This window comes from Trichechus manatus, unplaced genomic scaffold, assembly GCF_000243295.1.
Source record: "Trichechus manatus latirostris isolate Lorelei unplaced genomic scaffold, TriManLat1.0 scaffold00010, whole genome shotgun sequence".
Taxonomy (NCBI): domain Eukaryota; kingdom Metazoa; phylum Chordata; class Mammalia; order Sirenia; family Trichechidae; genus Trichechus; species Trichechus manatus.
Window position 1 is genome coordinate 29,729,922 of NW_004443946.1, and position 16,133 is coordinate 29,746,054.

Consider the following 16,133-nt stretch of genomic DNA (forward strand, 5'->3'; position numbering starts at 1 on the left):
GGACTCCACACCCTGTCAATTTCTGTCTTGTGTTATACATGTCTTGCAGGGTCCATGTCTTAACCATGTCTGCACCCCACCCTCACATGGTGCCTATTTTAGTACCTTGTACCTAGTAGGTACTCAATATTTTTCAGAATGAATACCTGAAGGAATGAGTAACATCTCATTTACATTTTGTTTTGTTTTGTTTTGTTCCAGGAGTCTAACTATGTTTTCCTTACACACATTCCTAGATCGTTAACATTCTTCTTAGTGGCAATAAGGGATTTTTATGTCCCCAAGCCCTCCAGTCACTGACCTGACCGTTGATGTGCTGAAAGCTTATCAAGAAGGAGTAATCCCACCTCCAAATTCTCTTGAGAATAAACAGCAACTGAAGTTCAACTCCAAGACATGTGAAAATAGTCAAGCGTGGGAATGCTGGTTGGGTGGCTTAAGTGAGGCAGCCCAGTAGTTTGAACTGAACAATACTTTGGCTGCAACTAACAGTAGTGATAGAACATGTATTTGTCGTGCTTTGCTTTTGATCTTCTGCTCCAACGTTGAGGCTACTCTCCCAAGGGGGGCAAAAAAAAGGAAGATGTGGGTAAGAGAAAACTGACTTCATCCATCACTGAAATACTTCGTACCTGAAGCACAGCCACCTTGAGAGAAGAACATGGTGGCGGCTCTTCACAGTCACCTGATTAAGGGGCTTGGGTTTGGTCCTGACTCAGAGGAAAGTACTACACCACTGAGAGGCCCCCACACAACACCTGAGCACTCACAGCCAAGCCTGAGCTTGGCCCCAGCAGACATATGAGAAAAGATGACTGTCAGAGCCACCAAGAGGGTGGGAGAGCTGCTGTTGCCAGGTCCACCCACATGGATCACAATGACTGCATGAGGTCATGGAATGTTGAAGATGAAATGAAAGTGGCTCCTAAGTCACAAAGTCGCAGGCGGGTGGGCATCTTTTTGACAGGAATCCTAGGAATCGAGCCATACCTTTCTCCCTGATGAGCTCAGGAAGTAGCTTCCTCTGCGAGATAGAGTTGGGGTCAAATCCATGCATGTCCAATTCCCACCAAAGCCCACTCTCCCCAGGGCTTGCTGGGATGGAAGGATAACTACAGGCCCCCCTGGGATTTGCCTATGCAAAGGAAGTTTGAGACAGAGGTGAATGGACAGGTGTGCTTCTTAGGGAAGCAGCAGAAAGGTGGTAAGAAGCTGGCAGTAACCCCCGAGAGGGTCCCGGCACCATGGACAATGACGAACCTCTTGAATTGGAGACAAAAGGTGAAAAGGCATCCCATATCTCACCATTCAGGTCTTTTGGGCTGCTTCAGTATAACACCCAGTGATCACATGCACTCTGAAGCCCCCATCTCTCCTCACCTGGGACCCTCTAGAATTGGGATGAGGTGTTATACTGACTTGGGTTCAGGGCTTGGCAAGCAGGGAATAAGAGAGCTGGATGCTGTGTTGGAACTGGCTCCTACTGTCTCTAGCCAACTTTAATTTTCATTTTTGACATCACATTAGTAGTTTGAAATCAGCCATGTTGGGAATATTTACACCACATAAATTGGCGAACACTGCAAATCAGGATATTTTTCCGGAGAGCCAGCTGTTAAACATTTATCAGCACTCCACTGGTTGGATGGAATTTTAAGTGTTTGACTAATGAGAATATTAAGACTCGAAATGTATCACCTTCCTGAGGGCACACAACAGTTTGCTGGCTGAGCTGGAACAAAAATACATGACTTCTAACTGCCAACGACTGGTACTCCCAGCCCATATCACACAGACCTTGTCTCTCAGGCTGGGAAATAAATGTTGGGGCTGAGTCTATGGCTAAGGTTTAAGAAAGACACAGACTTGCGTAGACTCTTCTGGAACCCCACCATCCTAGAACTTGGGTGGTCAAAACTCAGCCCACCCAAAGAGTAGTAGGGTGGCTCCTGCAAAACTGTCCAGTCTTCCTGATGCAGGATGACTGAGCTCTGAACCCTGTACATGACTTTAGGAGCCCATGGCTAGTCCCAGATTGGTGACCCAGTGGTGGAAAAGCCCCATCTGGCAAGTCGAGGGCACTGGTGTGAGGGAAGCTCTCCTGTCCTCACCAACCTCTCATCAAACAGGACTTCCATTTAACCATAGCAGTTAATTCCAATCCAAGACAGATTTTGTAAGTCCCTCTTCTTCCTGGTCATGAAACAAATCTTGGATTGGAAGGAATAGAAACTAGGACAAATTTTTAAGAATCAAGCTACCTCTCTTACTGCCTGTTCCATTTTGTTTCATATTTGATCCAAGCTTCCACCTGCCCTCACCCTTGCCTTACCCCCACCACCTCCTCCTATCCCCCACCATTTGTGCTTGACAATGAGGGAAACTAGGCTTCAGGACACATCCCTTCATCAGAAAGAATAACAGCAGACCCTGGCCCCACCCAACCAAATAAGAAGCAAAAAGAGCGAGTAAGCAGCTGATCGCCAACGCAGGCCCTAAACAGGGAGTGGGGGCAGGAGCAGTGGGTCTCCTGAGAATACACGTGACGGGGTATTTAGCACAAGACCCCATGGACCATAGAGGAACCCCCAGCAAATGGCCCCATGGTGGGAAGGGAGGGTTTGCAGAATGGAGTCTCCCTGGCAGGGGTTGGGGGCCCTCTGCCCAAGACACAGAGGACTGATTTCACAGAAGGCTGGGGTGACACAGGCTGCAGCTGGGACCTGGGACCCAGGGGAAGGACGTGGAGGCAGAGGGAAGCTGGTGGCAGGTTTCATTCCCATAATCAAGGAGATGAGTTTCTTCCAGATGAGAACGAGCTTGTGCTGGCATCACAGAACAGTGATGAGACGCTCTACTGTGAGGCCGAAGCACCCATGACTGTTGAAAAAGAGAAACCAGCCCGGGAGAGTTCGGAAACAGACCTAGAGATCGAAGGTAAGAGCAAGCATTTGTGGGTGGAGGCAGGCTGGCCTCCTTCCTCAAAAACTATACTTAAAGCACAACAATTTAAAAAAAAAATCTGGAGAAATCCGGTTTCCCAGGAGCTGCCCTATCGCTCCTTTCCTCACTGGCCACGGCACTGCCCAGTGGGACATCCTTCAACAGGAATGTGGCTAGAAACGCCTGTGCAGAGGTTATGCCACGTCCTCCTCAAGGCTGGCCCGCCCGAGCTCATGGCCTGCCTCACGAGCAGTGTCCTCCATCAGCCTATTGAAAGCTGAACCAATAAAGAAACAAGGATTTCTGGTTTTCTAATGTTTCCATATATAGTATTTTATATGATATTTGCAATGGCTCCAAGAGGTCACCATTATTACTCCCCTCTTACTTACTTACACACTGCCCTGCTGGCACAATAGTTAAGCATTTGGCTGCTAACCAAAACGTCAGTGGTTTGAACCCGCCAGCTGCTCCAATGGAGAAAGACGTGGCAGTCGGCTTCCATAAACATTACAGCCTTGGAAACCCTACGGAGCAGTTCTACTCTGTCCTATAGGGTCGCTATGAGTCAGAATCAACTCTACAGCAATGGGTTTGGTTTTTTTAATTTTTTACAGAGGTGGAAACTGAGGCTCAAAGAGATCATGTGAGTTGCCCAATGCCACCAGCAGCTTGCCGAGCCAGTAGTTCACTGATTTCACATTCACCCCACCCTGCCAATCTGCCTTCTGTATTTCACATTCCAGGGGCTCTGGAGTGTTTCTGTGCCCATCTGCATCCGCGTGACTTTCCTCCACCCCCTTAGAGCTCTTGTTTCCCCTACTTGAATGCTCTGTGTCTCCCCCTGGCAAATCTAAGTGTGTCTGAGTCCTGGGGGCTGGATTTGCTGGAGCAAAGACTCCATCATTGCAGACAACACCTCCACCCTCTTCTTCCTCCCAGTTTCCCCAAGGAGGGAAGTGACAAAGAGAACATTTGTGGTGCAAAGAGAGAATGACATTGGCCACACCTAATGGGATTCACCTCATATTTCCCAGTCTGAGACTAGCCCAGTGGCCCTTCCTCTCCTGTATTCTTGCATCTGGGTGGTGGGCAGTGACTCAGAAGCAGCAGAGGTGCAGAAGGCTCTTCTGCCAAATTAAACTGTGAAACCCATCTACATAGAGTCAGCTCATAACCCTCCCCACTGTGGTCAACACACAACTTCACCCTCAACACAGACCTCCTCCCTGACTCTTCCCCCAGCTTCCTGATGCTCTTTTCCTGACTTCTTTTCCACTTCAAGGCTGCCACTAATATTGCTTTCAACACCTGATTTTACCTGGTTGGAGAAAGTGGCAATAGAAACACTGGATGTTTTACCCTAGCCTCCCCCTTCAATCTCATTCCTCCCATGCCCCCTGGCACTGTTGCAAGCTGCCTCTAAAATATAACCATATAGAAATGTATGCATATACATGTATTGGAAGGCACATGTGAGTAGTGTGCATGTACAGGAGTATCTGTAGGCATATGTATATACATGTTTATGTGCACCACATATATATTCATATATATAATAAACCACATAGGAGGCACAGTTACAGATACTACCTAGACACCACCAAACACCTTTCAGGATAGGTTTACAGAGTTTGAAGTCTTGCGACCATAGTCTCTTGGGGTAGCTTGGTCAACTGGCATAACATAGTTCATAAACATAATGTTCTACATCCTAGTTTGGTGAGTTGCGTCTGGAGTCTTAAAAGCTTACAAGCGGCCATCTAAGATACAACTATTGATCTCTACTCGTCTGGAACAAAAGAGAATAAGAGAAACCAAAGACTCAAAGGAGAAACTAGTCCACAGGACTAATAGTCCACATCAACCTCGGCCTTATCTAGCCTGACAACAGAAGAAATAGATGGTGCCTGGTTACCACTACTAACCGTTCTGACCAGAGACATAATAGAAGGTCCTGGACAGAAAAGGAGAAGAATGTAGAACAAAACTCAAATTCCTAAAAAAAAAAAAAAAAAGTCAGACTTACTGGACTTACAGAGACTACAGGAACTCTGAGACTATCACCCTAAGATACCCTTTGAACTTGGAACTGAAGCACTCCCAGTGATCACCTTTTATCCAAATAATAGACTGGATTATAAAATAAACAATACCACCCGTGAATACTGTGCCCCATTAAATAATCAACTATATGTGATGAAATGGTCAACATTTACCCTAAAACAAAGATGAGAAGCTAAGGAGGGGCAGGGAAGCTAGATTAATAGAAACAGAAAGAAAAGAATGAAAATAATGAGCATGTTGAGATTATGGAAAATGTAACCAATGTCATGGAACAAGTTGTGTAGAAATTGTTAAATGGAAACATAATTTGCTATGTAAACTTTCACTTAAAACACAATAAAATATTTAATAAATAAAATATAACCATATGAATACAACTAGAAAGGACCAGGCCCTGAACACATCCGATGCCAGCATCAAACAGATGAGTCCCAAGGGCAAAGCCAAGGAGTAGCTACTCTGCTTTGGTGGACTAGAACCACTAAGGACTGAATTTGATGCCAAAAACTCAAGACAACTCTCAGCAAAATAGGAATAGAAGGGAAATTCCTCGACATAATAAAGGGTATTTATGCAAAACCAATAGCCAACATTACTCTCCACGGAGAGGGACTGAAAGCATCCCCCTCGAGAACAGAAACCAGACAAGGGTGCCCTTTATCACCATTCTTATTCTACATTGTGCTAAAAGTCCTAGCTAGAGCAATGAGGCAAGAAAAAGAAACAAAGGGCATCCAAATTGGTAAGGAAGGGGTAAAACTATCCTTATTTGCAGATGGTATGAAAACTCTGTACATAGAAAACCCCAAAGAATCCATAAGAAAGCTACTAGAACTAAATAGAATATTTCAGCAAAGTAGCAGGATATGAGATTAATATACAAAAATCAGTTGGATTCCTCTACACTAACAAAGGGAACTTCGAAAAGGAAATCAATACCATTTACCATAACCCACCCAAAAAACCCATTGCCATGGAGTCAATTCTGACTCATGGTGACCATACAGGACAGAGTAGAACGGCCCCATAGGGTTTCCAAGGAGCAGCTAGTGGATTCAAACTGCCAACCTTTTAGTTAGCAGCCGAACGCTTCCCACCAAAAGATAAACTATTTAGGAATAAGTCTAACCACGGATGTAAAAGACCTATACAAAGAAACTACAAAACACTACTGCAAGAAACCAAAAAGCACCTACATAAATAGAAAAACATATTATGCTCATGGAATAGGAAGATTCAACATCGTGAAAATGTCAATACTACACAAAGCGATCTACAAATATAATGCAATCCTGCTCCAAATTCCAACAGCATTCTTTAACTACATGGAGAAACTAATTGCTACCCTTATATGGAAAGTAAAGCATTATTGAAGAACAGCAAAGTGGGAGGCCTCACATTACCTGATCTTATATACAGCCATGTAGTCAAAACAGCCTGGTACTGATAGAACAACAGACACATAGACCAATGGAACAGAATTGAGAACCCAGACATAAATCCATCCACCTACGTGAAGCTGATATTTGACCAAGGGCTAAAGTCCATTAAATGTGGAAAAGATAGTTTCTTTAACAAATGGTGCTGGTATAACTGGATGTCAAACTCACTCAAAATGGATCAAAGATCTAAATATGAAACCTAAAACGATAAATATTATGGAAGAAAAAATAGGGACAACACTAGGAGCCCTAATACATGGCATATACAGAATACAAAACATTACTAACAATATACAAACACCAGAAGATAATCTAGACAACTGGGAGCTCCTAAAAATTAAACACTTATGCTCATCAAATGACTTCATCAAAAGAGTAAAAAGAGAACCTACAGACTGGGGAAAAAAATTTTGGCTACGAAAAAGCCAACAAGGGTCTAATCTCTAAAATCTATAAAATACTTTAACAACAAAAAGACAAATAACCCAATTAGAAAATGGACAAAGGATACTTCACCAAAGAAGACATTCAAGAGGCTAACAGACACATGAGGAAATGCTAAAATCTATAAAATACTTCAACCCCTCAACAACAACAAAAAAAAACAAATAATCCAATTAAAAAATGGGCTAAAGACACTTCGCCAAAGAAGACATTCAGGCAGCTAACACACAAATGAGGAAACGCTCATGATCATTACCCATCAGAGAAACGCAAAACAAAACTACAGTGAATACTGTCTCACACCAACATTACTGGCACTAATCAAAAAAACAGAAAATAACAAATGTTGGAAAGGTTGTGGGGAGATTGTAACTCTTATGTGCTGTTGATGGCAATGTAAAATGATACAACCACTATGGAAAATGATATGTCACCTCCTTAAAAAGCTAGAAGTAGGAATACCATATGATCCAGCAATACCACTCCTAGGAATATATCCTAGAGAAATAAGAGCTGTCACACGGATAGACATATGCATACCCATGTTCACTTCAACATAAAGAACAACGATGAATCCATGAAATATCTCACAACATGGATGAATCTGGAGGGCATTATGCTGAGTGAAATGTCAGTCACAAAAGGACAAATATTGTATGAGACCACTTATTGTACAAACTCCAGAAAAGGTTTACACATAAAAAAAACTCAGTCTATGATGGTTATGAGGGAGGGGAGGGATGGGGAGGGAAAATCACTAACTAGAGAGGGAAAATCACTAACTAGATAGTAGACAAGTGTCAACTTGGTGAAGGGAAAGACAAAACACAATATAGGGGAAATCAGCACAACTTGGACAAGGCAAAGTCATAAAAGCCTCTTAGACACATCCAAACACCTTGAGGTACCAAGTTACTGGGGCTGAGGGCTTGGGACCATGGTCTCGGGGGACATCTAGGTCAAATGGCATAGCATAGTTCATAAAGAAAATATTCTACCTCTCACTTTAATGAGTAGCGTCTGGGGTCTTAAAAGCCTGTTAGCTGCCATCTAAGATATATCTATTGGTCCCATCACGTTTGGAGCAAAGGAAAATGAAGAAAACCAAAGACACAAGGAAAATATTAGTCCAAAGGACTAACGGACCACATGAACCACAGCCTCCATCAGCCTGAGCCCAGAAGAACTAGATGGTGTGTGGCTACTGCCACCAACCACTCTGACAGGGATCACAATAGAGGGTTCTGGACAGAGTGGAGAAAAATGTAGAACAAAATTCAAATTCACAAAAAAAAAAACCAGACTTACTGGTCTGACAGTGACTGGAGGAACCCCCTAGACTATGGCCCCCGGACACTCTGCTAACTCAGAACTGAAGCCACTCCTGAAGTCCACATTTCAGCCAAAGATTAGACTAGCCTATAAAGCAAACAATAACACACGTGAGGACCATGCTTCTTAGCTCAATCAAGTATACGAGACCAAATGGGCAATACTAGCCCAAAAGAAAAGATGAAAAGGCAGGAAGGGACAGGAAAACTAGACAAGTGGACACAGGGAACTCAGAGTAGAAAGGGGGAGAATGCTGACACATTGGGGGATTGCAACCAATGTCATGAAACAATCTGTGTACATAAATGTTTGAATGAGAAACTAATTTGTGCTGTAAACTAAAGCACAATAAAATTAGGGAAAAAAAAAAACTCAAGACACTGTGCTGGAACAGAAACTTGGCCTCAGCTGCTCTAGCTCCTGGCGCTCCTGCAGCTGGTGCTAAGATGCTGAGGATAGGACTGGAAGGGATTTCTGGGAGGGCATGAGTCTGGGTGGGAGTAGCAAGCTGGTGGTGAGGCTACAGAAGGGGGAGAAGGAAGCAGTTTGCTCACCCACCACTAGCCATTTTTCCTATATAAAAGTGGTTCCCAGCCAGGGGCAATTTTGCCCTCCAGAGGATGTTAGGCAGATTGCTACAGTCATCTACTGTGTAGAGACCAGAGAGCCTGCTATATATCCTACAAAGCACAGGACAACCCCTCACAACAGAGAATTATCCAGCCCTAATGCCAGGGTGCCAAAGTTGAGAAACCCTGTTCTACAACCAGAGAGAAGGCCATTTTGTAGCTGTACATGCAATATTAGCCTCCTCTTAAGTGCGTTGTCCTTTAACCAACAAAGCTCTCATTGCCTGCCTTAGAAATGTTTGGGATGGGTTGGCCAAAGGCCCTGGGAGCCAAAGGAAAACAGATGCAGACGTAGACCCAAGCAGGCCACAGGAAGCCTTGCCATGAACTGGGCTTGCCTAATGAGGGGACAACTACTGGGCCAGCCAGGATTCAGGGAGGCCAGATTCCCATTGGCCACCAGCCAGGCTCATCAAAAGCTGAAGGAATAAAGGCCCCAAAGAGGTTGGGATGGACAGGTGGAGTCCCTGATCCTATTCTGTTGGCTAGTTTTAGCACAGATCAGCTGTGTATGATCTTGGGCTAGATTTGTCATGGGTAGAACAAGGACGACAATCCTTTATATGAGGAAAAATGACAAGCAAGCCTTTGAAAACAGAAAAGCCTACTTAAATACAAGTTTGTTTGTTGTCCTGCTGATTTGGAGGTGTAATGAGTTAGGGAAAACTGCACACTCTGGGGGAGTAGTCCCCACTAGACTGCTCTTACTTCAGACACCAGCCGCAAGTTCAGGGGTCCCCAGGACCCCTCTCATTTAAGACCAGCTGGCTACAAATTCTCCACAGCCATCCTCAGGTTCAATAATTCATAGAATGACTGACAGAACTCACTGAATATGTTATACCTGTGAGTACAGTTTTATTATAGAGAAAGGATGCAAATTAAAACTAGCCGAAGGAAGAAACGCATAAGGCTAGGTCTGGGAGAGGTCCAAATACAAGCTTTCAGTCATCCTCTCCTTGTAGGGTCCTCGACAGCGCTTCCTCCCAGCTGCAATGTGTGGCAATATGCACAGAGTATTGCCAGCCAGGGAAGCTCACTTGAGCCTTTGCTGTCCAGAGTTTTTTATTGGGACTCAATCACATACTACTCACACAACTTACCTTTGCTTAATCTCTAGCCCTTCCCAGAGGTTCTGGCTAATATTGTTAGTCTCCAGTTCCTCCGGAGGTTAGAACTGATATGGCACGTCCCAAAGCCCCATGATAAATCACATTGTTAGACTGGCCAATGGCCAAAGCCCCCGGGCAACAAAGACAATCCTATCAGACAGGACACTCCAGGGGCCTAGAGATCACCTCCCAGTAGCTGAGGGCAAAGCCAGATCTCTCTTTGTTGTTGTTAGGTGCCACTGAGTTGATTCTGAATCATAGCAACCCTACAGGACAGAGTAGGACAGACAGGGCTTCTTAAGATACAAATCATTGCAAGATGGAAAGACCCCTTGTGTAGTGAAGAATTAACTTTACCTAAAGAGAGGTCCTCTCTAAATTTTTAGTAAAGCTTTATCCCTGACTCCCTGGTAGCACAAACAGTTAAGCACTTGACTACTAACTGTAAGGTTGGCAGTTGGAATCCACCTGGAGGCACCTCAGAAGACAGGCCTAATGATTTGCTTCTGAAAGGTTACAGCTTTGAAAACCCTGTGGAGTAGTTCTATTCTGCGCACGTGGGGTTGCTGGGAGTTGGAATCGACCAGACGGCAACTAACAACAACAGTGAAACTGAAATCAAAACGGAGACTTCCACAACCTCAAAAAACATCTGTTTTTGTCTGGTTTGGGCCCTTCAGAGTTGTCCCAAGGTGGGCAAGAGGGCTGGGACTTTGCACATCCTTGATGGTCACTCATGGGATACACCAGCGTGGGAAGGTGGGGGCACACTATTTTCTTCTCCTAGGAAAGCTTGGGGCCTACAACCAGGGTTGTCATCTCCTACCCAAAGGGAGACATCGTCTGGGGTTTCCTGGAGTTAGAGTTTCCCTCTCCCACCGCTGGCTGTCTTCCTGGACTGGAGTTGCCCTTTAGACTTCATACCCATGGGGACAGATCCTCTGGCAGAGGAGCTGGCATTCAGAAGTGGGTTCTGCCTGAGGTTAGAGGGAGATGAGACAAAGGTGGAAGAGAAATCCTACTTTATCCTGTTTCTCTTCACAGATTTCGAGAAATATTTCACCACTGGACAAAAGGAGTTGTACCTGGAGGCCTGCAAACTGGTGGGCGTAGTGCCCGTCTCCTACTTCATCCGGAACATGGAGGAGTCCTACATGAACCTCAATCACCATGGGCTGGGCCCCAAGGGTACCAAGGCTATTGCTATAGCCCTGGTGGTGAGCATGCCATGGGGGCACGTGAGACTTGGAGGAGGTGGGGAGTTGACAGGTGGTAGGCCTCCCGCATGAAAACTTAAATAGCAAGCTTCATGCCCACCCTGCCACTGGCTGTGCTTGACTGCCAGTTGATTTCCCCAACAGGCATGGACTCCCCTTTAGCACCTAGGAAGAAGGCTGCTGGAGTCCCAGAACTTAGAAGTCTACACTCCTTCCTATTCAGGAAGCAAAGGGGAAGGGGCTGGGCTGGGCTTGGGCTTGGGCTTGGGCCTGAGCGAAAGCGCAATACAAAGTGTTAGCCTGGGTCTCAATTCCAAAGCTCACCTTTGCTATAAAAGTGTTCACTATTTCCTTCAATGTGTGGTTTTTGGAACGTTATAATTCTTGAAGACCCCACTGTATAACAGATGGTTTTCCCACAAGAATAATGATATCTCTTGGGTTGGCATGGCCAAACAAGGACTGGACCTTGAACTCTTCATAGCTTTATATAATTACAATTAATTAGGTACAAAACTGACTTCCCTCACACACACACACACACCACTCAGAAATTTTAACAATCGTATATCAGCACGAACACTGTTTGTCAGTTAGGAAGGTAAAGAGAAATTTCAACATAGCTCATTTTAGTGGGGGAGGGAGGAGAATGTAATAGCAATTGTTCTTAGCACAAGCCCATTAAGAAGTTCCATGAAATTCGAGATTGTACTCTTTCTCTTGGGAGGGGGAGTAGGGAGGGAAGAGCAGAAAAAGCACAAAGCCATCCTGAAATACCCTGAGAGTTGAAATATTGATTAATGAAGTGTCTGGGACACACCATTACCTGATGAGTTTCATGGAAAAATGGATAATCATGAGATCCTCTCAGAACTTGGAGCGCTTGTTTCTTAGTAACAGCAGTTTCTGTTTTGGGGGAGTTTCTCCTCTGATTCTCTGGATCATTCATTTGACAATAATCATTGTGACATTCTGGTGTCACAAGAGAACCGTTATTTACCTTCTGTACTATTTAATTTTTCATATGTTTGTGTTTCCTTGGCTTAGATTAAAAGCACCCTGATAGTAAGGATCATATTTCATTCTCTTTGTATCTATTCCCCTGGGGCCTAGCCCTGTGCCCTTGCACTTGGCAGGGCAAAGGCCCCTGGAGAGCAGGGATTCTCCCTGTTCATCGTCTTTTCCTCAACAGTTAGCACAGAGGGTGACAAGTCGATAACTCACCCGCGGGACATGAATGTGCATAGAGTTGGTGACCGGGCCTCCCGTTTCAACATACAATGAGCTGGTCTCTAGGGTGACTCTGGAAGTAATGCAAGCTAGGTTTCTGCACACTGCTAAATAACACCTAGACTTTTAGGCCTGTGAGGACTTGGGAGATCACCTGAGCCATCTCCCTTGCCTTTGAGCACCAGGGAACTTTGCCCAGAGAGCCGAGACAAGAAGACATCCCATGAAGCCCTTGACTGGCCCATTCCACCTTGCAGTAGCTTGCACTGTCACATTTTCCTTTATCCTGGAAGGGGAAACAGCCCCTAAAGTTCCTTGCCATACTTGTTACTTCACTCACTGCATCCGAAGATTTGCCTATTCTCTGTACCTTTCTGTTCTGGGAAAAGGAAACCGTTGTTAGCTACTGTGGAGTCAGCCTCCAACTATGGCCACCTCATGCACAACGGAACGAAATGCTGCCTGGTCCTGCACTGCCCCATGATCGATTTCGGATCAGACAATGTGATCCATAGGGTTTTCACCGGCTGATTTTCAGAAGTAGATTGCCAGGCCTTTTTTCCTAGTCTGTCTTAGTCTGGAAGCTCCACTGAAACCTGTTCAGCATCATAGCAACACACAAGCTTCCACTGACATATGGGTGGTGGCTGCACAGGAGGTGCATTGGCCAGAAATCTAACCCAGGTCTCCCACATGACAGGCGAGAATTCTGCCACTGAACTCTCTGGGTGGTGCAAATGGTTCAAGTTCACCCAGAGGCACCTCAGAAGAAAGGCCTGGCAATCTGCTTCCTAAAACCAGCCATTGAACAACTTTGGAGAGCAGTTTTACTCTGACACACATGGGGTTGCCCTGAGTCAGAATCAACTGGTCAGCAACTGGTTTGGGGGAAGGAGTGGGGAGAATAAAAACTCAGGTTAGAGTCAGTCCCAGTTCTTCCTGCTGCGGCGCAAATAATTTCCTCTGCTTTTACTCCCAGTGGAAATGCAGGCTAGTTTGGATGTAACTGAAGGAGCCCTGATTTAAGTCCAGCTCCTTCCAAACAGCCTTGAGGCAGCTTCCTGATTAAAAAAGACAGTGCCAGATAACTAAAATAAAAGCCTCTGAAGGAAGCAGACAAAGTAATGATTTACAAACCTTATTAAATTTATCAATTTTCCTTAATCTGGAGTAGGTAAGAGTTCTGGCTCCTCCAGGCTAAATAGCTCACATCTGTTCAGCTCATCCTGGCACCTCTTACTCTTCAGGTCTTTAATTACTTGAACGTCTCTTTTCTAAATTCCCCCAGGGAAGCCCTTTCAGTGGAGGTGCGCAGAATAAACACACTGCCCTAGCAAGGCTCCTTGGGATGGAGCAACTTCTGTGCTAGTCTCTTATACCTATTTACTCCTCCGGAATTCCTAGCTTGGACCTCCATGCCCTCTGACCTGAATGGGCTGTTCAAGAGAGGGGACACGTTCTGGCATGTCAGGGAACTAACTTAGGTCACCAACCAACTCTGTAATGTCTTTCTCCCCTTTCTCTTGTGGTGGCTGAAGTCCAACACAACTATTATCAGCTTGGAGCTGGAAGACAACTGTATGATGGAGGAGGGCGTCACCAGCCTGGTGCAGATGCTGCACGAGAACTACTACATCCAGGAGCTGGTACGGTGCCTTCTCTACTGCTGCTTCCACCACACCTCGGGGCTCAGAACCCACTCAAGACCAGCCCAGAGGCCCTTTCCCAAGCCCAGACTGGCCCCCGGGCTGTCTGCGATCCTTCTGTGGGCTCCTCTCCTCTAGAAGTGGCTTCTCAGAGGAGTGTCATGTATCAGAACTGGCTGGGGGACCACGCTTCCTGTGGCCGTGGAAAACCCTAAGAAACCATTTCTGTCTGGACCTTATAAGCCCCTAAATAGATCATCTTACTTCTGTATAGTTGCCTTAAAGTGAACTTTTTCAGAGAAAATAAAGGCATGATAATTTTATAAAATATTATCTGCTTATCTAAAGTACTAGGAATGAGCCCTGGTGGCATAGCTGTTAAGCACTTGGCTGCTAACCAAAAGGTCGCCGGTTCGAACCCACCGGTGATTCCATGGGAGAAAAGATCTGGCGATTTGCTCCCATAAAGATTACAGCCTAGGAAACCCTCTGGGAGAGCTCTACTCTGTCCTATGCAGTTGCAAGTACAAAAGTACTAGGTCGCCATAAGTAAGACTTGACTTGATGGCAACTGATTTAAGCTGTTCCTGGGTGGCACAAACGGTTAAGTGCTCAGCTATTGACTGAAAGGGTGGCAGTTCAAATCCGCCCAGAGGCACCTTAGAAGAAAGGCTTGGTGATTTACTTCCGAAAGATCATAGCTATTGAAAATCCTATGGAATGCAGTTCTACTCTGAACCACATAGGGTCGCCTTGAGTTGGAATCAAGGCTATGGCAACTGGCTTTTATTTGTTTGCTTTTTTAAGTACCAGGGCTAAATTCAGAAATTGGGGAGTCATTGAAGCCAACTTCAGGGGAAACAGACCAGCCCAAGGGTCTCAGTGTGGCCGCAGAAGATCAAGGTTTGGAACCTGGTTTCCAGCTTCCCTTCTTCCTATTCTTTGCACTACCTCAATCCTTCTAATCCATTCCTCCTTAGCCCCTGTCCCTACCCCAACCCTACTCCCTTGGTGCAAACCAAAACCTGTTGCTCATAATGACCCTACAGGATAGAGTAGAACTGCCCTATAGAGTTTCCAAGGAACAGCTGGTGGATTCGAACTGCTGCACTTTTGGTTAGCAGCTGAGCTAACCACTGCGCCACCAGGGCTCCTCCTTTGGTGCAGACCTCAAGTAACACCACCCAGACGTCATTTATTAATGAAGGCCCTTCAGTTGAGTTTTTAACATACATAAGCGTTTTCTTGCCTTTTAGAATATTTCCGAGAATGATCTCGGTTTGGAGGGAGCCGGAATCATCTCACGCTTTCTCCGTAGAAATATCTCTTCACTCTGGAATCTTCAGCTTTCAGGTGAGCCCATGGAATAAGGAGCGAGAGGACATTTGGGAATTACAAGAGAAGAACAGGAGGAGCTGAGAGGACGCAAGGTCTGATTGAACTAGACCAGGTCCTCTGGTCTCAGAGACCAGAACACAGCATCTACACCCTGCAAAAGCCTTCCAACCCTCCTTTTTCTCACTCCACAGCCACACTGGCTTCCCCACCTTCCTCAATACTCACTTCTGTCTCACTTTGCACACAGGCTTCCCTCTTGAAATACAGCTTGAAATTCTCTACTTTCAGATATCTGCATGGCTTATTCATTCACATATCCTCTCAAATGGCATCTCCTTAGAGAAGACTCCTCCAACCACCGTATTGAAACAGCACCTGTCTGTCGCCGTCACTCTCCTGTTTCCCTGTTTGATGTTTCTTCATAGCATTTATTACTACCTGATCCTCTACTATACACCTGTTTTAAATTAGTTTACTCTCTGTTTCTCCCACTAGAAAAAAAAGTCACTTGAGATTTTTAGCACCCACAGACCTGCCCTCACTCAGGTTTGTGGTTTGAATTTATATTATATGCAGGGTCTTGGAACCCCTAAGCCAAGAAATTGACATTAAAAAGTGATCCCATGCTGGTAATACCCCGTGGGATGCAACAGAAACAAACAGAAAACCTCTTTGGAGGGATATACTTTTGACCCAGGCTGCGAGGGATTCCCACAGACAAAGCCTTACTAAA

The 16,133-nt window shown here is 45.2% G+C and overlaps 1 protein-coding gene across 1 annotated transcript in view; it reads left to right on the plus strand.

Annotated features, from left to right (window-relative positions):
* The first annotated feature begins 1,244 nt into the window (after nucleotides 1-1,244).
* Nucleotides 1,245-16,133, plus strand: part of LRRC74A (leucine rich repeat containing 74A) — a 127,122-nt gene continuing 112,233 nt past the window's right edge. Inside the window, exons 1-5 of the mRNA XM_004371124.1 lie at nucleotides 1,245-1,281; nucleotides 2,809-2,937; nucleotides 11,014-11,186; nucleotides 13,955-14,062; nucleotides 15,319-15,415. Coding sequence (XP_004371181.1) covers nucleotides 1,245-1,281; nucleotides 2,809-2,937; nucleotides 11,014-11,186; nucleotides 13,955-14,062; nucleotides 15,319-15,415 — 544 coding nt within the window. The remainder of the gene's footprint in view (nucleotides 1,282-2,808; nucleotides 2,938-11,013; nucleotides 11,187-13,954; nucleotides 14,063-15,318; nucleotides 15,416-16,133) is intronic.